At 38.7% G+C, this 23,613-nt stretch overlaps 1 protein-coding gene across 1 annotated transcript in view; it reads left to right on the top strand.

Annotated features, from left to right (window-relative positions):
* Window positions 1-1,331: 1,331 nt before the first annotated feature.
* The window catches only part of LOC110906543 (vegetative cell wall protein gp1-like), a 41,849-nt gene continuing 19,567 nt past the window's right edge, over window positions 1,332-23,613 (top strand). The window contains exons 1-4 of the mRNA XM_035989358.1: window positions 1,332-1,475; window positions 1,668-1,782; window positions 1,984-2,201; window positions 2,328-2,469. Coding sequence (XP_035845251.1) covers window positions 1,332-1,475; window positions 1,668-1,782; window positions 1,984-2,201; window positions 2,328-2,469 — 619 coding nt within the window. The remainder of the gene's footprint in view (window positions 1,476-1,667; window positions 1,783-1,983; window positions 2,202-2,327; window positions 2,470-23,613) is intronic.

Below are 23,613 nucleotides of genomic sequence, written 5' to 3'. Positions count from 1 at the left end.
TTTGGGGGTGAAATACATGCGACAACTATTACAAACATATATTACATGGTATGGTTAGCGTAGGGAGGGTTTATACTACTAGATCATGTGAGGGGTGGGTACAACACTTGAGGCCATTAATCCTCTTTGTTAGGACCGAGGGACACAAGAGTGATAGATCTATTTGGGTGTAGCGAGCCCACACCCGTGAGGCCGGGGAGGCCCATAGAGGTGACTGTGTCTTACAGCCGAAGCCCGGTAACAAATTTGCTTGGTTTGAGTTTCCCTGCACTTCTCACACATACCATTGGCTTTGCAACCCATTGGTGATCTCTTTTTCCTTATTGCTACATACCAGGAACTTTTATACGTACTTTACAGGTTTATTCATACTCACTTTTACATGAACTCGCTCAACTTTTTGTTGATTTTTTAAATTACATGTATTCCAGGAAATTAGGGATCTGGCAAGGTATGCTATGTCATCAAGATGCGTTGGAGAAATGATGTCATCCGAGTTTAGGGATTGTGACATTTGCCTGGACGAGTCACAAGTCTTAAACTGTGTTTTATTCATGTCTTTTGGTTGTGTCGTATGAACAATATTTTATTATGTCATGTTGTAATCCGTTGCATGTGTCGACTTTTGAAAACAATGTTGTCGTGTTTTATCTTTAAAACTTGAATTAATGGATGAACATCATGGTTTTACTTTCATATAGCATTGTTGTGATTATGCTATGGTATTAAGAAGTCACACCAAATAAACCCACGCTTCCACAAAGCCCGGGTGTGACAGCTTGGTATCAGAGCACTGATCATAGCGAACTAGGATTCCTTCTCGAGTCTAGACTATGATCACTAGGGCTCTCACGAAAACATTTTTACATTGCATACATTATACGTCCAGATCCAGGATACAAAACATTTTTACGAAAAAAAAAGTATGAGCACTTTTTCAAAAATTTATGGTTCAGTCTTGGCGACTGAGGGAGTTCAGCCCTAGAGGTTGGGGAGGTACAACCTTAAAGGCTGGGAAGGTTCAGTCATGAAGATTGAAGGGCCATTCTTAGAGATTGGGGAGGTATAGTCGGAGAGACTAGGGAGTCAGTCTGAAAGGCTGGGAGGGTAGTCTCGTGAGACTAGGAGAATTACTTGTTTGCTTATTGGTGACTAACATGTTTATTTGATTATATGTTGATTGTTTGTGCATATGTGTGGTTGTGTTACAGACATCATGCCATGATCCTCAGACACGGGAGTTTCAGACACAATAGATCCTATGGCGATCATATCAGATGAAAGAGTTTCGTCAGAGCGAGAGGTCTACACTTCCGACACCACCAGTACCGATGACGACGACTTCCAGCCCTTTGCTGCCTGACGTCGGAGCTGAACCTGCTGATGGCCTTCCCGCCGGGGATTTGCCACTTGCGGTGATCCCTGCTCCTATACCGCTTGCTGCTTATCTCGTCATAGACATGCCACTCGATGTTGTTTCTGACGACGACATCGATCTGTTTGAGGAGGACCCACCTGAGGCTGACCATGAGGGCGGGGCCCCTATTGCCGCTGATGTTATCCTACCCATTGCTGAGGCCCCTGCAGAGGAGCTTCCAGCTGATTGACCTGTCCTAGATTCCTTTGAGTCTGTGGCATCTGCGTCCTTACACACTCATGGAGTGCAGCATCATTCTTCGGACGCCGACCCTGACATGGCGTTATCAGCTGCACCTGCTCCCGCACACGACTTTGAGTTTGATCATGAGGTTGACGATGATTTTGACCCTGTCTTTCCCCCTGGTTTTGATCCTGACCAGGATATCGAGTTCATTCACTTAGACCAGCCCCTAGAGGAGCCTGTAGCCCCTATCGATCCTTTGTTTGATGATCCCGCTGATTTTGATATGGATTTTGTTGACCCGGAGCCTGTCGTGGCCCCTGAGCCAGTCGTTGCTCCTGATCCCGCATTAGAGCATGACCCTGTTCATGATGATGCACCAGCCATTGCACCCTTTGTTGATGATATACCTATTGCTGATCATCCTGTTGTTGACGCTCCTGTTGACGCTCCACTCTTGATAGAGGATCCTGTTGTTCCACCATTTCCTGATCCTGTGCCGGTGTTGTTCGACCGTGCACCTTTTGCTACTCATGTAGATCCACGTTACGCCGACACCCGTAACGAGTGGATTGATGACGATGACGATTACCCACCTTTTGTGTGACCTGTTACACCGCCAGTAGCCCCCGTTTCAGCACCCGTTTCTGCACCCACTGATACCCCGTTGTTTCCCCCACACACCACAGATGCTCATCGCATAGATCTTCCTATTACGTTTCTTCAGGACATACCACCACCGCGTCCTGGAGAGGGGTCATCCAGGCAGCCGCATGTTCCTGTTCCACCCATATTGTCATCCCCTTTTCCATTCGCGTCTCAGTTTCCCACTGCTACACCACCTACTGCACCGTCCTTCACTCCGTCGAGTGAGCCATTTCTATGGACTACGCCCCCTATCATGCCACTGTCTGATCCGTATCACCCATACCATGTTGGGTACTCTACGGAGGACATCCTTACTTCCTTGATTATACAGTGACACGTCGTATTCAGGATTTGGAGAGAGCTCCACGTCCATCCTGTCATTGTCAGACCCCGTTTGCAGCATCACACCCTTCGCGTCCACTTTCCCCCGACTCAGACGCTCGCTTTTGGACTTCCGAGCAGCAGATAGCATATTTGTTACGCGTCTGTCGTGCTTTAGAGCAGTACTGGTTACATATGCGTCGCCTGTATTACTCTCATTTTCCTCCTCCTCCTCCGCCATCAGCATAGGCATTTTGATTCGACGCAGGTAGACTTTTGGTGAGAGGACCGCGATTGTGTAGACTATGCAGCTTTTTGAAGACCGCAATTTGATGACATTACTTTTGATGTTTAGTTGTTGATGGTTGTTGTAGTTGATTTGACAGTTCAGACAAGGGTAATGTGGTCCTTAGTCACTTTTGATGTACGATACAGTTACAAAACTCGTAAACACTATTGTAGTCTTGATTTATGATAGCGCAATCGCAGTATTCTCATTATGTGTGATGTTGGATTGATTGTTTATATTCTATAACATGTGATGTTATGTGTTAGGCAACTTTATTGTATTTGTTGTTAAAAATAGTTTAAGTACTTAGAAATAATTTCGTCAACACGAACCGACCGACGAACCTTCCCAAAAGCTCTAAATATGAAGACCGAGAAAGAAAAAATTATGAAGCGTCTAAATTCTTAGATTAAAGATCTCGACAATGATTACAAGACTTCAAAGTATTAGCGAAACATTATGGAGTTTACAAGATACAAAGTCAAAGAATTGTGTTAATAAGATAATAAATCTTATAAACACATTAAATACCTTTACTAATGAAAAAGCTTTCATTAGAAAAACAAAGCATTTCTAAAGAATGAAATGCATTACTGATGAAAAGAAAAATGAATTTTCCTTTTGGAAAAGAAATCATCAGAAAGTTAAAAAGGAATCTTTTCCTTTTGTAAAGAAAAGAAAGGAATCTTTTCTTTTTGATTCTTTTCATCAGAAAGATATTATCTCAAGTTGTGAAAAACTCTCACATAAAAGAAAAGGAAAATATTAATATGTGAAGGTTTCACTAGAAAAGAAACAAGTTGGTGGATAAAAGATAAGACACATGCAACTGGATGGGCACGCATACCAACAACCAATCGCATTTGAGATAGGCTTATGAATTTCTCTATAAATACATGATTCCTTCGTAGGAATTATGTGTGCTTTTGTATTGTAATATTTCATATAGAGTTTTCATGACAGTTTACCCCCTGGTTTGGCTCAGGGGTGACATTTAGATTCGAGTTAATTCTCGGATCGACCCCTTCTTCTTTGATTAATAAGAATTAATTATTGAAGATATATCACTCTCATTGCCTATATTTTTTACTCCTTTGAATATTTATATACTTCACAAACACCCGTCTCAACGAGCGAAGAAAGTTGCACCGTTCAAACAGTGCCGCCATAGGGGACCAACAAGTGGTATCAGAGCAGATTGGATAAATTATTTCCAAGATCCCTTGCTCCTGTAAGAGAGACGTATATTCATGATCTGTTATTTTCATTACTATTGCTTTTATTACTATTATTATTATTATTATTATTATTATTATTATTATTATTATTATTATTATTATTATTATTAATATTATTATTATTATTATTATTATTATTATTATTATTATTATTATTATCTCTATTAGTATTTTTTTGTATAAAAATAGGTGTAGAAAAAGGATATAAAAAAACACAAAAAAGGGAGTTAAACAAAGATAAATGAACTTTAGTTTATCAGAAAGAAAAATTTTGACATCTAAAAAGAAAGTTTCTGATAAAAGAAAGTTTGTTCGTATCTTATTTAATAAAATAACTCCAAATTCTGGTTAGTTAATCTTCAAAAAAAAAAAAAAGAATGATAATGATAAAAAGAGATTAAAAAATTGTGTGAAACTTTAGAAAATATACTCATAATTATTATCTTTTAAAAAAAAAGTTTTCACAAAATATTCCTTGAAGAAAAGAACATGTACTTAGGCTTGCACTAGAAAAATATGTGTAATTAATATATTTTTTCTACTTATTCCCTCTCATCTTAAAAAAAAAATTTGAGTTTACTAAAATTTTCTAGTGAATTCTAATGAATTTATTAGAATTTCTGGTGAAAAAAAGGGTTTCTGATTATGTCATCAGCATTTCTGATAATGTCACCAGATATGATGTCACCAGAATCTATGATGATGTCATCAGATTTCTGATGAGGTCATCAGAATTCATGATGATGTCATCAGATTTTCTGTTAAAAAAACTAATCAGATTTTCTGATTTTTTATCAGATTTTCATCAGAATCCATCAGATTTCATCAGAAAATTCTGTAAAAAAAAACGACAACCAGATTTTCTGATTATTTCATCAGAATCTATCAGATTCCATCAGAAATTCTGTTAAAAAAAACCTCGACGTTTCAAGATCATTTTTTATAGCCTTGCATGATTCGTTATTGTTTGAAGCCTCATCAATCGACAGCCTAAACACTTATCCTATATTGGATAGAAGATACTTATATCCTAGTTGGTAGGGATACAAGATATAATGCTTACATTTAGGTGGAAGTATAAATCGAGGTGAAGAATTCTAACGACAAATGAAATATAATCAGATGATCATCCATAAAAAATCGGACGTTTTCCAAATAAACTTTCATGCCAATGAAGATACAGTCAACGAATACCACAAAAAAATGCCTACATGATAACGTTCCAAGAGGAAAAGAAAGATACATCTTCAGAAAGTTTATTTGTTATTTCTAAGTATAAGTGCATTCTTTGTATTTTTAACAACAAATAGGGGTTACTGTTAGGCAACTTTATTGTATTTGTTGTTAAAAATAGTTTAAGTACTTAAAAATAATTTCGTCAACACGAACCGTCCGACGAACCGTCCCAGAAGCTCTAAATATGAAGACTGAGAAAGAAAAAAATTATGAAGCTTCTAAATTCTTTGATTAAAGATCTCGACAAAGATTACAAGACTTCAAAGTATTAGCGAAACATTATGAAGTTTACAAGATACAAAGTCAAAGAATTGTGTTAATAAGATAATAAATCTTATTAACACATTAAATACCTTTACTAATGAAAAAGCTTTCATTAGAAAAACAAAGCATTTCTAAAGAATGAAATGCATTACTGATGAAAAGAAAAATGAATTTTCCTTTTGAAAAAGAAATCATCAGAAAGTTAAAAAAGAATCTTTTCCTTTTGTAAAGAAAAGAAAGGAATCTTTTCTTTTTGATTCTTTTCATCAGAAAGATATTATCTCAAGTTGTGAAAAACTCTCACATAAAAGAAAAGGAAAATATTAATATGTGAAGGTTTCACTAGAAAAGAAACAAATTGGTGGATAAAAGATAAGACACATGCAACTGGATGGGCACCCATACCAACAACCAATCACATTTGAGATAGGCTTATGAATTTCTCTATAAATACATGATTCCTTCGTAGGAATTATGTGTGCTTTTGTATTGTAATATTTCATATAGAGTTTTCATGAGAGTTTACCCCCTGGTTTGGCCCAGGGGGTGACATTTAGATTCGAGTTAATTCTCGGATCGACCCCTTCTTCTTTGATTAATAAGAATTAATTATTTAAGATATATCGCTCTCATTGTCTATATTTTTTACTCCTTTGAATATTTATATACTTCAGAAACACCCGTCTCAACGAGCGAAGAAAGTTGCACCATTCGAACAGGTCCGCCATAGGGGACCAACATTATGTGCTTGATTAATTTGTTACATGAGATGTTATGTGCTTGATGAATGTTATTACATACCCATATTATTCACTCACTATGACCTGACCAACGTTAAAAATCTTTTAGAAGATGCCACCAAGACATGATCCGCGCATGCCCACTAATGAGGCAGAACTTCAAGGAATCATTGTCGCTGCTATCGCGCAATATGTTGCTTCTCATGCAGAATCAAGTGGAAATATCTCTCAAAACCACGGCAATAACAATCTACCGAATGGTAATGTTAAGTCGTTTGAGATATACTTTGATACATTTGGATATTTATAGCACGTTCGCTAATACCATTTGTAAATTCTAACGTATGTGCAGGGTGCACTTACAAGCAATTTCTCGATTGCAAGCCCGTGAATTTCGACGGCACAGGCGGTGCTGTAGCGTTTGTAAGATGGGCTGAGAAGACTGAGTCTGTTCTTAGAATGAGCAAGTGTGCTCCCGAGCAACAAGTGACCTACATCTCAGGGCTATTTCTGGATGGAGCCCTATCTTGGTGGAATTTGCAAGTGCAAACCCTGGAATTTGAAAGTTGCACAATCACAGAAGCCATTGATCTCAGTGTGGCTCTTACTGAGGAAGCTATTCGATTGAACAAGTTTTCCGTTACCGAGCCGAAGAAGAAAGAGACTCACATGGAGTCGTCTGGTGAAAATAAAAGGAAATTCTCGAACTTCAAGCAAGGTACAAGCAATGCGAGCAACAAGGGTGAACCGAGCACACCGGCCAGAGCTGCAACCATTGCTGAGAATAAAGGAAAGGGTTACATGGGCACTCTGCCCAAGTGTAATACATGCCAGCGCCATCATTCTGGACCGTGCAGATTGAGGAAGTGTGAATCATGTGGAAGGAACGGCCACACGAAGGATACGTGTTGGGCGAACTGGTGCTGGGCGTACTGGGAATCGAGGTTATGGGAATGGTAACGAAAACCGCCAGCAAGGAGGAAACGGCGGAAATGGAAACCGTGGGAACAACGCAAGTCAAGCTGGGAATGTGAATCGCAACCAAAACAACGCTCAAGCTGGGAACGGAGGTGGTAATGGTCACAGACCAGGCTGTTTTAATTGTAGAGAAGTTGGGCACTTTAAGAAGGAATGCCCAAAGCTGAATCAGGCCCGTGGGAGAGTATTTAACATCGGAGCGAGGGAAGCGCACCAGGATCCCAATGTTGTCACTGGTACGTTCCCTATAAATCAACGTTTTGCATCTGTTCTGTTTGATACTCGTGCCGATTATAGCTTTGTATCGTTAGAATTTAAGAATATGCTTGGGTTAACTGCTAGAAAATTAGATGTACCATACTCAATTGAACTGGCTAATGGGAAGCTAGTTGAAGCGAATGAAATTGTCGGAGGATGTGTAATTGAGCTGGGAGAACGCGAGTTCACTTTGGACCTACTACCAGTCAAGTTGGGAAGCTTCGACGTGGTAGTAGGGATGGATTGGTTGTCAAGCAACAAAGCCGAGATTGTTTGTCACGAAAAGACCATTCGCATCCCAACAGAAGATGGAGAAACGATCGTAGTTCATGGAGAGAAGCGCGACACTTCGTTAAAAATCATTAGTTGTCTGAAAGCTAAAAAGTGTCTACAGAAGGGATGTGTTGCCTTCTTGGCACACATCGTGGATAAAGAAGCTGCTGAGCCAAGGATTGAAGACATTCCAGTGGTAAAGGAATATCCTGAGGTCTTTCCAGAAGACTTGCCAGGATTATCGCCTTAGAGACAAGTCGAGTTCCACATTGACTTAGTTCCAGGCGACGCGCCTGTGGCTAAGGCACCCTATCGACTTGCACCTTCAGAGATGCAAGAGTTGTCAACGCAGCTCCAAGAGTTGTTAGACAAGGGATTCATCAGACCAAGCTTCTCACCTTGGGGAGCTCCAGTTTTGTTTGTCAAGAAGAAGGATGGTAGTTTTCGTATGTGTATCCACTACCGGGAATTGAACAAGTTGACTATCAAGAATAGATATCCTCTGCCGAGAATTGATGACCTGTTCGATCAGCTGCAAGGTTCAAGTTACTACTCGAAGATCGATTTACGATCAGGTTATCATCAGCTGAGAATTCAAGAGGAAAGTATTCTCAAGACTGCTTTTAGAACTCGATATGGACATTACGAGTTTTTTGTAATGCCGTTTGGGTTGACAAACGCGCCAGTCGTTTTCATGGATTTGATGAACCGAGTTTGTAAGCCGTACCTCGATAAGTTCGTAATCGTATTCATTGATGATATCTTGATCTATTCGAAGACGAAGGATGAGCACGAACAGCATTTAAGAGCTATTTTGGAGCTACTTAAAAAGTAAAAGTTGTAAAGGAATATCCTGGGGTCTTTCCAGAAGACTTGCCAGGATTATCGCCTTAGAGACAAGTCGAGTTCCACATTGACTTAGTTCCAGGCGCCGCGCCTGTGGCTAAGGCACCCTATCGACTTGCACCTTCAGAGATGCAAGAGTTGTCAATGCAGCTCCAAGAGTTGTTAGACAAGGGATTCATCAGACCAAGCTTCTCACCTTGGGGAGCTCCAGTTTTGTTTGTCAAGAAGAAGGATGGTAGTTTTCGTATGTGTATCCACTACCGGGAATTGAACAAGTTGACTATCAAGAATAGATATCCTCTGCCGAGAATTGATGACCTGTTCGATCAGCTGCAAGGTTCAAGTTACTACTCGAAGATCGATTTGCGATCAGGTTATCATCAGCTGAGAATTCAAGAGGAAAGTATTCTCAAGACTGCTTTTAGAACTCGATATGGACATTACGAGTTTTTTGTAATGCCGTTTGGGTTGACAAACGCGCCAGTCGTTTTCATGGATTTGATGAACCGAGTTTGTAAGCCGTACCTCGATAAGTTCGTAATCGTATTCATTGATGATATCTTGATCTATTCGAAGACGAAGGATGAGCACGAACAGCATTTAAGAGCTATTTTGGAGCTACTTAAAAAGTAAAAGTTGTATACCAAGTTCTCGAAGTGCGAGTTCTGGTTACGTGAGGTCCAATTTCTTGGACATGTGGTTAATGGAGATGGAATCCACGTGGATCCAACAAAAATCGAAGCGATAAAGAATTGGGAGATTCCAAAGACGCCAACCGAGATTCGGCAATTCTTAGGTTTGGCTGGCTACTATCGAAGATTCATTGAGGATTTCTCAAAAATCGCTCAACCTTTGACCTCCCTCACCCAGAAGGACAAGAAGTTTGATTGGGGAATCAAACAAGAAGAAGCGTTTCAGTTATTGAAGGACAAGCTTTGCAATGTGCCGATCTTATCGTTACCCGAAGGAACTGATGATTTCGTGGTATATTGTGACGCCTCGCGTCAAGGTTTGGGTTGCGTGTTGATGCAGCGACAGAGGGTTATAGCTTACGCGTCACGCCAATTGAAGGTTCACGAGAAGAACTACACCACACACGATTTGGAGCTAGGCGCAGTGGTATTCGCGTTGAAAATTTGGAGACATTATTTATATGGTACGAAGTGTACAATCTTCACGGATCATAAGAGTCTGCAACACATATTCGACCAGATGGAGCTAAACATGAGACAACGACGCTGGGTCGAATTATTGAACGATTACGACTGCGAGATTAAGTATCATCCAGGGAAGGCGAATGTGGTCGCCGATGCCCTAATTCGGAAGGAAAGGATCAAGCCCATAAGGGTTAGGGCTCTAGAGATGATTATCCAGACAGATCTTTCATTGCGCATCCGCGCCGCACAAAAAGAAGCTCTTAAAGAAAGGAATATTGAGGAGGAATATCTCCGTGGGATGGAGAAGCAGTTGGTACCAAACGAGGAAGGAACTTTATGTTTCATGAGACGAATTCGGGTTCCTCTGTTTGGTGGTTTGAGAAAGATTATTTTCGACGAAGCTCACAAGTCACGGTACTCTATCCATCCAGGAGCGGATAAAATGTACCAAGATCTTAAGGATTTCTACTGGTGGCCTAGGATGAAAGGCGATGTTGCAGTTTATGTTAGTCGGTGTTTAACGTGCGCCAAGGTAAAAGCTGAATACCAGAAGCCTTCAGGACTTCTGCAGCAACCTGAAATACCCAAATGGAAATGGGAACAGATTTCAATGGATTTCATAACAAAGTTGCCAAGAACACCCAAAGGCCACGATACTATTTGGGTAATAGTAGACCGGTTAACGAAATCTGCGCATTTCTTGCCAATCAGAGAGAAAGATAACACAAGTAAACTTGCTGAAATATACATGAGAGAGATCATTGCACGTCATGGAGTGCCTCTCTCAATCATCTCTGATAGAGATGGAAGATTTGTGTCAAGGATTTGGCAATCCTTCCAAGAAGCATTCGGATCTCAGTTGAACCTGAGTACAGCTTTTCACCCACAAACTGACGAACAGAGCGAACGAACGATTCAGACCTTAGAAGATATGCTGAGAGCTTGCGTAATGGACTTAGGTGGAAGTTGGGATACTCACCTGCCATTGGTCGAATTTTCATACAACAACAGTTATCACGCAAGTATTCAAGCCGCACCGTTCGAAGCTCTATACGGACGCAAATGTCGATCACCGATCTGTTGGGCTGACGCAGGTGATAGACAGTTAGTTGGTCCTAAAGTGGTCCAGGAAACTACAGACAAGATTGCACAGATCTGAGAGCGCATCAAGGCGGCTCACGAATGTCAAAAGTGTTATGCGGATCGATGAAGGAAACCTCTGGAGTTTGAGGTAGGAGACATGGTTTTATTGAAGGTATCACCCTGGAAGGGTGTGGCACGTTTTGGAAAGCGTGGAAAGCTAAATCCAAGATACATCGGCCCATTCAGAATCCTGCAAAGGATTGGGCTTGTAGCGTACAAGTTGGACTTACCTGCCGAACTTAACGGTGTTCATCATACATTCCATGTATCAAACCTGAAAAAGAATCCTACTCAAGAGACCGTTGTCATTCCTGCCGATGAAATTCATATCGACGACATGCTCCACTTTGTTGAAGAACCCGTTGAGGTTACAGATTGGAAGGTGAACAAAACACGCAGGAGTGGTGTCAAGCTTGTCAAAGTTCGTTGGAATGCAAGACATGGTCCAAAATACACATGGGAACGTGAGGATCGTATGACAGAAAAGTACCCCCATTTATTTCCCAAGACCCCTGCGACTAGAAGCAGAGCCTAAAATTTCGGGACGAAATTTTCTTAACGGGGGGAGAATGTGACAACCCTCACAAATCCAGGTATCCGTACAAATTAATTAATATTTAATTGGTGCTTAATTAATGTGCTTGATTACAATTATGAATAAACTGCTTTCTGTTTTCTGATACATACATACTCATGCATCATACTTTATTACTGTCACTCTATTCATTATACACAAACAATAGTGACAAACATGATGCACAAAGCACAGTTAGCACAGTAAGCGGATAACCCAGTAAACATGCTGACATTGCCAGCACTAGACAGACATTGTTTCTGAGGCCAGTATGAGCTGGGAATAGATTACTACACTAGTAGGGAGTGTAGGGAGGTGAGGATCATAAAACTGCGTCACTAGGTGATAGTTATAGTGACCGGAAGTGCCTAAAACATACTTAATTACAAAATCCTGCACTATATACAAAAATTCAGCACTTAACAATACTAGTAAAGTGCAAAAACTTGGTAAAATAGTCCTAGACACTTTCTAAAGTGTTGGGAAATTTAACGTGTCACTAAAACAATATAAAAGACACTTAAAAGCTTTATTTAGCACTTTAACGGATCAACATCCAACCGAACAACCGGACTTTACCGGGAACATAAAAATATTGCCAAATACATTGTTTCTACTTTTCTGAGCTAGTTAGGGTCCCCGAACACCCTAACACCCTTTATATTAGTTAACACACTAATAACCTAACTAAAATCCTAACTAAAACTAACTAGATAATTACCATTCCATTACACCCCAACCATACCCCCCCACCCCATTTTGACGGTTACAAGGTGTGGGACACCCCCTTGTTTCTTTTGATTATTTTATTGTTTATGTTGGGCATCAAGAAACATGGTACATGTTGGACATTCACAAGGTTGGTTTATAAATATACACTCTAGTCTTCCATTCTCTTTCATAAACACATTAAACACAAAGCTCTTCTCCTCCATCCTACACCACCTCATGGCTGCCACCACCTCAGCATACTACCACCATCATCAACCTTTGTTCAAGCCATTTTCATACATCCAAAGGAGCAAGGAGTCCTACAAACACGCTCGGTGCACTCGGAAGTTCAAGAACCACTCTAGTTTCTTTTTATCCACCACTTTTACGCCTTGTTACTTTTCTAGCCTTGTGCTAGTAGTAAGTGCTTCTAATCTTCATCTTGATCTTGTTTTTGGTGGTTATTAGTTGATTGAATGTTTAAAACTTAAGAAACTCTAAAGAACTTACATTAATCTTAAACATAAAGTGATAAAGGGTGGATAAAGAGAAGATATGTGTGTAAATCATGTAAATCTTGTGTAGTTGTGATTATTTGATGTTGTTGGTTAGTAGAAAAAATATGGATCATCATCTATACATACTAGTTCATGTGTAAGAACATAAACTAGTAGGATGTAAAAGTTAGAAAATTGAAAGATGATGGATCCATCCATTCATAAGCCTTGAACTTGAATAAACATAAGGTTTCTTGCTAAATGAAGTTGTAAACTTGTAGATCTAACGATCTACAAGTGGTTCTTCGGAAGAACCAAGTGAAAGATACTAGTTTTGTTAAAAACCTGGATATTTTATGAACTAGAAGCATTTTTGGTAAATAAACAAGTGTGTGAACACTTGTGTAGCAAGAAATTTAACAAGGAAATACTTTTGTAAATTATGACAAGAAGTTGTGAAACTTCAAGTTCCTTAAAACTAAAGTATTCAAGAAACTAAACTTATTTTTAAAGATAACAAAACCTACTAAACCTGTTAAGTGATTTACTACATATTTTTACAAACCTTCAAGTTCATAAGATTTATGATTTAGTCTTATTTTGTCAAGATTAGTGATTAAATATTGTATATATTGTTAATTTATGATTGTTGATTGATTTTTCAATAGAAAATGATATGCTAAAAGCATGGACACCTTCATTTACAGAGGAAACTCTGGCGAAATTTTTCATGAAATATAACACTTAGAAATAATTTTTCTAAAAAGCGTTTACAAAAATATTTTAATTTGGTTTTCAAAAATAAACTTCGTCATGATTTTTATTACAAAAATTACCAAGTATCGTAGGTGGATTTTCGTAAATAAAACTTGATAAATATATATTTAGAATATATATTTTATAGTAAAACGCTTGTGTGGTTATGTGATTATTTTGTGAACTAAATATATATTATTTTTAGGGTAAAAATAATATAACATGAAAACACCGTGAAAATACTACTCCCAAAATAATACCAACACTCTCACAAAATAAATATTTAAGTTATATAAGTATCGTAAAACAACGCGAACTTTAAAAATGTAACTTATGTATTTTTCAGAAAAATACTCCTATTTGTACATTTTTGTGAAAATATTATTTTGGAAAAACTTATGAAATAAAATATAATATTTTTGGGAAAAATATATATATTTTGGGATTAAAACATTTTAGACAAGTAATTAAAATATATTTTTCAAGTGAGACTTAAAAATATATTTTCAGAAATTATAAAGCACACATGTATTATTACCCCCATCCTTGGGAAGGAATATACTTATAAAATAATTTAGAAGTGTCAATACGAAATAGTTGTCTAACTATTTCTCAAAAACATTAAAAACCTTAAGTTAAGGCACGGTCATCCGTCTAATAGGAATTAATACGTGTAGGTCGTCACGCTGCAGATTGAGTTGGAGACTGACGTTTCTGGAGACGCACTTCTGTGAGTTCATGTCCCCCTTTTCTCTTTACTGTTTTTAGTTTTATACTTCGGGGGTGAAATACATGCGATAACTATTACAAACATATATTACATGGTATTGTTAGCGTAGGGAGGGTTTATACTACTAGATCATGTGAGGGGTGGGTACAACACTTGAGGCCATTAATCCTCTTTGTTAGGACCGAGGGACACAAGAGTGATAGATCTATTTGGGTGTAGCGAGCCCACACCCGTGAGGCCGGGGAGGCCCATAGAGGTGACTGTGTCTTACAGCCGAAGCCCGGTAACAAATTTGCTAGGTTTGAGTTTCCCTGCACTTCTCACACATACCATTGGCTTTGCAACCCATTGGTGATCTCTTTTTCCTTATTGCTACATACCAGGAACTTTTATACGTACTTTACAGGTTTATTCATACTCACTTTGACATGAACTCGCTCAACTTTTTGTTGATTTTTCAAATTACATGTATTTTAGGAAATTAGGGATCTGGCAAGGTATGCTATGTCATCAAGCTGCGTAGGAGAAATGATGTCATCCGAGTTTAGGGATTGTGACTTTTTCCTGGAGGAGTCACAAGTCTTAAACTATGTTTTATTCATGTCTTTTGGTTGTGTCGTATGAACAATATTTTATTATGTCATGTTGTAATCCGTTGCATGTGTTGACTTTTGAAAACAATGTTGTCGTGTTTTATCTTTAAAACTTGAATTAATGGATGAACATCATGGTTTTACTTTCATATAGCATTGCTGTGATTATGCTATGGTATTAAGAAGTCACACCAAATAAACCCACGCTTCCGCAAAGCCAGGGTGTGACAACATGGCAATCGGACCATCTTCTCCGGTGAATTCTTTGGGTCCACACGCTTTGAACTGCTTGAAGCTAAAAGTAGCTTTTGGCGAATCAGTCCGGGACTTTTTAGAGGACTTGCTACCGTTTTCATTCAGCTCACTAACGATTTGCGGAATAACTTTCGCAATTTGCTTGGCAACGAGGGAAGCGATACAATTGTCCTTGTGATTGCGACGAGCTGAGCCGGAATGGAATGATCCGAATGATGACATTGTCTGCAACAGACATCGCCATAGGATTCAGACAGAAATTTCGATTAATCCCTAGTATAGACTCTCGCTCCGCTCTATCTACTTCATGTAAAGCTCAGGAATACGATCAACCATATAAACACATACTCACATAAGCACATAATCACAGAACACAGAAGCACGTAGAGCACAGAAACACGTAAGCACTTCAGGCACATAGGACACAGCAATCTTGCGGACCCACTATATTTTGCACGTATTCACCTACATTTGTCGTACATATTCACCTATCATTCAAGGTCCGCGCATTCAAGAATAGCGATTGCGATTAGCGAGTAGCATAGTATAAGCGAGCGATTTGTTAGCGTATTGAGATAGATGTGCAGTGAGAGTGGTGGGTGTCGATCAAAGCGAAAAGCGAAAGCGTATAAATTTCCAGAAAAATCGAAACCCATAAACAGGTAAAACCACATATAACGCATAAAATTTCCACAAAAAACGACAAATATCAGAGTCAGCAGTTGCGGGCTCAGAATCGACACATAAAATCAGCGATTGCGAGCTTGAAATCAAATATAGATTGTCTAAGGCGTGATAGACGTTGACTACCCAAAGTGATTCGACTATTCTCAAAGACTCAGAGTGTACGTTTTGGCCTAATAGACTGCGCTCTATCACCGACACACGGTGAATGACACGCATCCTTTTGATTAATTATGCAACTCGAGTTGTTGGAATCCATCGAGACTTTGGTGAGAGTTTTGTAAAACATAAGAACAGAACGAGTCATCAAGATTCGGGTTTCACCCCTAACTTAACGACTGCATTCCTGTTTGTGTAATAGGATCATGAGATCGAGAGATATTTACGTCGAAGTACGGATTTCATTCCTGATTTAACACAAATTATTTTGTTTGTAGTAAAACTGCGGGTCGAACAAGCGACTTAATCGAGAGTTTGTGGTTTTCACACCTAATCTCGATCTAATCTCTCGTTCATTTTCAAAAATAGTGCAGTGCGACTGCCTTAGGAAAGGCTGTGTGATAGTATAGGGTGAATGCGAGCGAGAGTAGCAAATAGGCTCATACAAAACCCCTACAGGGTATTGATGTGCACAAAATGCAACATATAAATTACATCAACTATGGCATAAAACTAACCCTTTTTTAGTACTAATGTTGGAAAAAGCATGTTTTTGTCTTCCTTTTGTATTTTATAGGAGTGCTTGGATCACTTGCAACTCATCCCTTGGCACACCACCTCTCTCACACATCACTCACCACCCACCACCCACCACCATCACAACACCATCATCCATTGTCTATCATAGAGTGTGTGAGTCGTCTCGGGATCCAAGATTGATCGTAAGAGTTCTTGACAATCAAAGGCCATGTTTGCCTAAGTCTCTTACATCACTTGGTGAAGACAAGTGTTTAGTGTAATAAAACTTTTTATTTTTAATCTTTTCGCACTTTTTATTTGGTTATGTATTAATGAATTTAATAACTAGTTTCTTATGTTGAAGGTGATTCTTCCTTATCGTTTGTCCATGGTGTCTTGACATTATTTTACTGTCTATATAAAATAAAAGATTTTCACCATTCATATCTCCACGGTCTATATGGAGATATGTTGGCTACCTGGTCGGGGGTTAAGGGAACGGTTTGGTAAGAGTCTTGCCATTGTTTAGTGTATAGATCCTGCAAAGGACCTGGGTCAAATTTAGTAGGACCTCCTTCAATACCCACCGGTATTGGATGGCGGGGGTCCAAACTCTTGATCCCCTCATAAGTTAAACTACTATTAAAACTTTAACCCGACTACTTAGGACTGTATCCCTGCTGACTCAGACTACTTAGCCGAGGGTAACGACACCTTCAATAGAGGGGCCTACCATATTATGCATTAATAACTTAATTAATTATCTTTCACTAATCCGACCCTTTAGGATTGTATCCTTGCTAACTCAAACTACTGGGTTGAGGGTAACGTCACCTTCAAAAGAGGGGCCTACTACAATAACTAAGATAATCTCTTAAAAAGTGCAAAAGTGCGAAAATTATCAAAGGTTACACTACACACGAGTCGGATCCAAGTGATTCATCTTGTCTATATGTTTTTACTTTTATTTTATTTCTTTTCAGCATTTTAGTTAGTTTTATTTTTCTAGTTTAAAAACCCTTTTTTCTAACTTTTGATTTGATTAGACGTTGAGGATAAACTGGTACTAAAAGCTCTTGTGTCCTTGGACGACCTCGGTATCTTACCAACACTATACTATGTCCACGATGGGTGCACTTGCCCATATGTGTGTTTAGTGTTAGTAAATATCGTGTTTTATAAATTTAAAACTTAGCTAAAAAGTGTAAAAGGACTTAAAATATACATCTAAAATATATTACACTACACACGCATCAAGTTTTTGGCGCCGTTGCCGGGGACACAAGGATTTTAAGAAAGCTTAAAATCGACGGCCTAATCAGTTTTTCAAAACTTTTTCAAAACGCGCGCATATTTTTCTGCATTTTAGTTTAGTTTGCATTTACAGTAGCCTGAACACGGGGCCGTGCTGCATAATTTTCACAAAACGCCCAGCTACAGAGTCTGAACACGGGGTCGTGCTCACTGAACACGCCCCCGTGCTCAACAAAGCCAGTAACTTTTAATTAAAACGCCCAGATACAGGACCTGAACACGGGGCCGTGCCCAGCTTCTGTTTCCATTTTTATTTTTGTTTTCTGGTCTCGAGACTCTGTTGTGGTCTGTTGAGTGATTCTCATGGATCAATACTCAGGAGGCTACAACTACACCTATGATGGGGATGATTATAGGGAAGATTATTGCACTAATTGTGGTAACCCGTACTCGGTTTGATATTACGACTCATTTCAACCATCCACTTCATACACCTACTATGAGGAGCCCAGGTACGAGCCATCGACTTCATACATATCCTATGAAGACCAAAGGTATGAACCTTCTCACTCATACTCATATTTTGATGAACCAAGGTATGAGCCTTCATGTTGGTGCATACATCTGTCGACTTCGTCTTATATCGAGTCTTGGTTTCGTTGCGGATCTGAACAAGATTGATGTCATCATTCTTGATGACATCATACAGATGACATCAATATTACATCATAAAAAAAGGCATCACACGAAATAGAAGTAGGTTACGTGCAACAGTACACGAAATACAATGCACACACAAAATAAAAGTTAATTTCGTGTGAGTTTATGTTATAATTTCGTGTGAATTGAGTTTATGTAATTTCGTTTGGATATTGATGGGGTAATTTCACATGAACTGAATGTGTGTGGTTCAAACGAAATTACCTATCTATATATAGGTGGTTCATGTTTGTCATTTGGCACGGAATTAGATAGTGATACAGAGGTGCTGCCGGTTTATCTACTGATTGTAAATAGTGTAATATCAATATACAAGACGTTTAAAATGTGAATCAAGCTGTTTCTATGTCTATACGTCTGTTTCCGCCTTTCGTACAGATAGGAACTCTTCTGAACGACTCATTTGGGTCACGATTCGATCCTACAAGTGGTATCAGAGCTCAGGACGAGGAGTTCATACCAAAACAGCCTGTTTTCATCACAATTTCTAACTTCTACACCTTCTTTTCAAAATTGAACAATTTTCTACGGTCCAAATTAGCTGATTTTTTGATATGTTGTGCGAAAATACCTGATCTATAACCCTACCAACTTTCAGATCCTAATTCCAAGCCGTTCGGGAGAAATCTGAGATTATGTGTTCAAAATCGCGTGACGTCAGACTAATTCCTTTGAATGTGCTAATTTCATTTGAAAAATCATAATTCCGCTTCAAAACACATAATTCCGTTTGAAAAAAAATTAATTCAGTTTGGAAGGTCCTTAATCTTGTGCGGAATTACCGTGTTTTGTGTGAAAATACTTAATTTCGCGTGAAACATTTCATCGAATCAAGTTGTGTTGATAAAGTAATTGTCAGCCCTTTTATTAAATACAATCATCGGTCCAATAATAATTCATGCAAAATTAAAGGCTGTTGTTGTTTCAGTCCATGTGATCATTAAGATTTTGAGGCCCAATCAAAAGTGTCGGCTCATTAATCAATAGATAAAGTAATCGATCCACTCAGAATTTTGGTCCAATCACATTTTATCATCATTAAAGTTGTCGGCCATCAATTCGTGTGAAACAGGTTGTACGTTTTTGAAAAAGAAATTGTCTACCACTTTTAATTGAGGTCCAATTAGAGTAAATCGGTTTTCGGCCCAAGTTAAAGTGTCAGTACATTTATTACGTCTCGTTTGACCCAAGAATTGCATGTAGGATTGAATTGAAACTTTAAATTGTCGGCAATACATTGAAAGTTGTTTTAAAACAAGCGGCCCAAACTATTGTAAACCCATATTACTAGGCACATCCAATCAAGCCCATTCATTCAGTGATTTCACTCGAACAACATTGGAACGAGTTCGCAAATCTTCGACACGAGTCTTAGATTGATTTCATCAACACACACTTTTACGTATTCAGTTCGTTTAAACTGGTTGTTTGTCTGTTTGTTTGTAGGTGTTTTACGAGGTGATCCAGCTCGTTTGATACCAGTATTTTTTAAAACAAGAAAGTTTGTGTTTGTGAAGCTTTGACTTTGAAACGTGGAAGAGGATTTATACAATGCGTTTGCTACACCAGTTGCACCAGTTACACCTGCTGAAACATTGTACAGTGAGAATGAAACGGGAACTCATCAGAAACCACCGAAGCTGATGTACATTGAAGATCTTAAAGGTTGGCAAAATCGATTTGAGAACTGGGTGCAAGCTTACAAATTTGACGCATGGTGTTCATTAGAAAAAGATTACGCGAAACCAAAAAATGAGCGTGGGCTTGAAAAAGCTTTTTGTGACTTCTCAGAAGCTGATAAATTGAAATATACAAATGAAAAAATGATGATCAGTATTCTTCAACAAGCGATTAAAGAAGATATCTTTGTTTTGCTTCAACATGAGGGCACTGCAAGATCAATTTGGAATGCATTGATTCAGAAATTCAAACGAAGTGCAGATATGATCAAAAACAAAAAGGCATAATTGAAGAAATCATTCGACATGTTTGTAGCTTTTTATCATGAAACAACAAAGATGACCATTAACAGATATTATCGTCTTGTGTTGGAAATGGGAAGATTGGATATAAAGAAAGATGATGAGGAATGGGTTGATACACTTGCTGATGCATTACCATAGCAGAAATGGGGAACTTATCTGTTGATTATCAAACACATGAGAAAATCTGAAAATATGAATCTGGCACAATTTATTCAGAAGATTGAAGAGCACGATTTGGATATTCAGAAAACAGCAATCATGAAGAATCCAAATGCTCAACAAGATGTTAGTTTGTACTACCGAGGAAACAAATTTGAAACTACTCCCAGCCCAGAGATCCAAACTGGTTTCAGTGCTGATAGTTCTTCTGGAACAAAGGGAAGTACTGTAACTCAGAGTGGTGGACATTCATCTTCATATTCAAGCTTTGATCCAAATCATACCACATCATGTCCTCGACAGCAGAATTCTACAAATCTGCAGTGCAATGTTACTTTAAACATTCAGAATGGTCAAAATTTGTCTCCAGAAATAGCCAAGCAACACATGGCATCTCTCGTTGCTATGTTGGAATCATATGAAAGTTTGATTGCTGGCAAAATTGGAAATCCGATGCTTACAAAAGAAGATTATGACCAAATTGATGCAGAGGAACTTGAGTTGATGGATGTCAAATGGTGCATGGCCAGTGCTGTTAGAAGAGCTGAAAAATTTCAGCAATCACTGGTAGAGATGAATTTCGGGGATTGGCTACTTCTCCGTTAGGATTTAACAAGTCAAAAGTTACCTGTTTCCGTTGCAAAGGAAAATGACACTTTAAACGAGAGTGTAAAAACCAAGAAGCAACCGAGAATCAAGAAAAGAACAATTATTATCAGAAATCAATTTTCCATCAGATTGCTCAACAACCACAAATTACATGTGACAACCCTCACAAATCCAGGTATCCGTACAAATTAATTAATATTTAATTAGTGCTTAATTACTGTGCTTGATCTCAATGATGATTAAACCGCTTTCTGTTTTCTGATACATACATACTCATGCATCATACTTTATTACTATCACTCCATTTATCATACACAAACAATAGTGACAAACTTGATGCACAAAGCACAGTTAGCACAATGAGCGGATAACCCAGTAAACATGTTGACATTGCCAGCACTAGACAGACATTGTTTCTGAGGCCAATATGAGCCAGGAATAGATTACTACAATTGTAGGGAGTGTAGGGAGGTGAGGACCATAAAACTGCGTCACTAGGTGATAGTTATAGTAACCGGAAGTGCCTAAAACATACTTTAAGTGCAGAATTCTGCACTAAATAACAAAATTCAGCATTTAACAATGCTAGTAAAGTGCAAAACTTGGCAAAATAGTTCTAGACACTTTCCAAAGTGTTGGTAGTTTATTGTATCACTAAAAACAATATAAACGACACTTTAAAGCTTTATTTAACACCTTAACGGATCAATATCCAACCGAATAACCGGACTTTACCCGGAACATAAAAATATTTCCAAACACACTGTTTTTACTTTTCTGAGCTAGTTAGGGTCCCCGAACACCCTAACACCCTTTATATTAGTTAACACACTAATAACCTAACTAAAATCCTAACTAAGACTAACTAGATAGTTACCACTCCATTACAACCCAACCCCATACCACCCCCCCCCCCACTTCGATGGTCACAAGGGATGACCCACCCCTTGCCTTTTGATGTGTGCGAGGTGTTATATATATTAGGTATATATTTTAAGCCCTTTTTACACTTTTTAGCCAAGTTTTAACTTTATAAAACACGATATTTACTAACACTAAACACACATATGGGCAAGTGCACCCATCGTGGACGTAGTATAGTGTTGGTAAGATAACGAGGTCGTCCAAGGACACAAGAGCTTTTAGTACCGGTTTATCCTCAACGTCTAACCAAATCAAAATGTTAGAAAAAGGTTTAAACTAAGAAAATAAAACTAACTAAAATGCTGAAAAATAAAATAAAAATAAAAACAGATAGACAAGATGAATCACTTGGATCCGACTCGTGTGTTAGTGTAACCTTTGATTATTTTCGCACTTTTGCACTTGTTTAAGAGATTATCTTAGTTATTGTAGTAGGCCCCTCTTTTGAAGGCGACGTTACCCTCAACCCAGTAGTTTGAGTCAGCAAGGATACAATCCTAAAGGGTTGGATTATTGAAAGATAATTAATTAAGTTATTAATGCATAATGTGGTAGGCCCCTCTTTTGAAGGCGACGTTACCCTCAGCTAAGTAGTCTGAGTCAGCAGGGATACAATCCTAAGTAGCTGGGTAAAAGTTTTAATAGTAGTTTAACTTATGAGGGGATCAAAGAGTTTGGACCCCCGCCATCCAATACCTTTGGGTATTGAAGGAGGTCCTACTAAATTTGACCCAGGTCCTTTGCAGGATCTATACACTGAACAATGGCAAGACTCTTACCAAACCGTTCCCTTAACCCCCGACCAGGTAGCCAACATACCTACATATAGACCGTGGAGATATGAATGGTGAAAATCTTTTATTTTATATAGACAGTAAAATAATGCCAAGACACCACGGACAAACGATAAGGAAGAATCACCTTCAACATAAGAAACTAGTAATTAAAGTCATTAATACAAAACCAATTAAAAAGTGCAAAAGATTAAAAATAAAAAGTATTACACTAAACACTTGTCTTCACCAAGTGATGTAAGAGACTTAGGCAAACATGGCCTTTGATTGTCAAGAACTCTTACGATCAATCTTGGATCCCGAGACGACTCACACACTCTATAATGGACAATGGATGATGGTGGTGGATGATGGTGTTATAGTGGTGGTGTGTGGTGGGTGAAGTGTGAGAGAGGTGGTGTGCCAAGGGATGAGTTGAAATGGCTCCAAGCACTCCTATTTATAGGCTGAAACGAAGCCCGGGCACGGCCCCGTGTCCATCTGACACTCTCTCTCTTCATTAATTGTAATTCGCAATTACAATAAATGCGCCTGCAGCAACTTGACCATGCCCCCGTGTCCACTGGGCACGGCCCCGTGGTGGGCAATAGAAGCTTCTATAGGTTTGTCTTTTCTGCTGCTTCTTGGGCACGGCCCCGTGCTCACTGAGCACGGGGCATGTTCAGTCTTCTATGTTCTTAGTGTTCTTAGTTTTGCTTG

The sequence above is a fragment of the Helianthus annuus genome, chromosome 4, assembly GCF_002127325.2.
Source record: "Helianthus annuus cultivar XRQ/B chromosome 4, HanXRQr2.0-SUNRISE, whole genome shotgun sequence".
Lineage (NCBI taxonomy): Eukaryota > Viridiplantae > Streptophyta > Magnoliopsida > Asterales > Asteraceae > Helianthus > Helianthus annuus.
The sequence above is the reverse complement of the archived record's forward strand: the minus strand, read 5'-3'. Positions and strand labels throughout refer to the sequence as shown.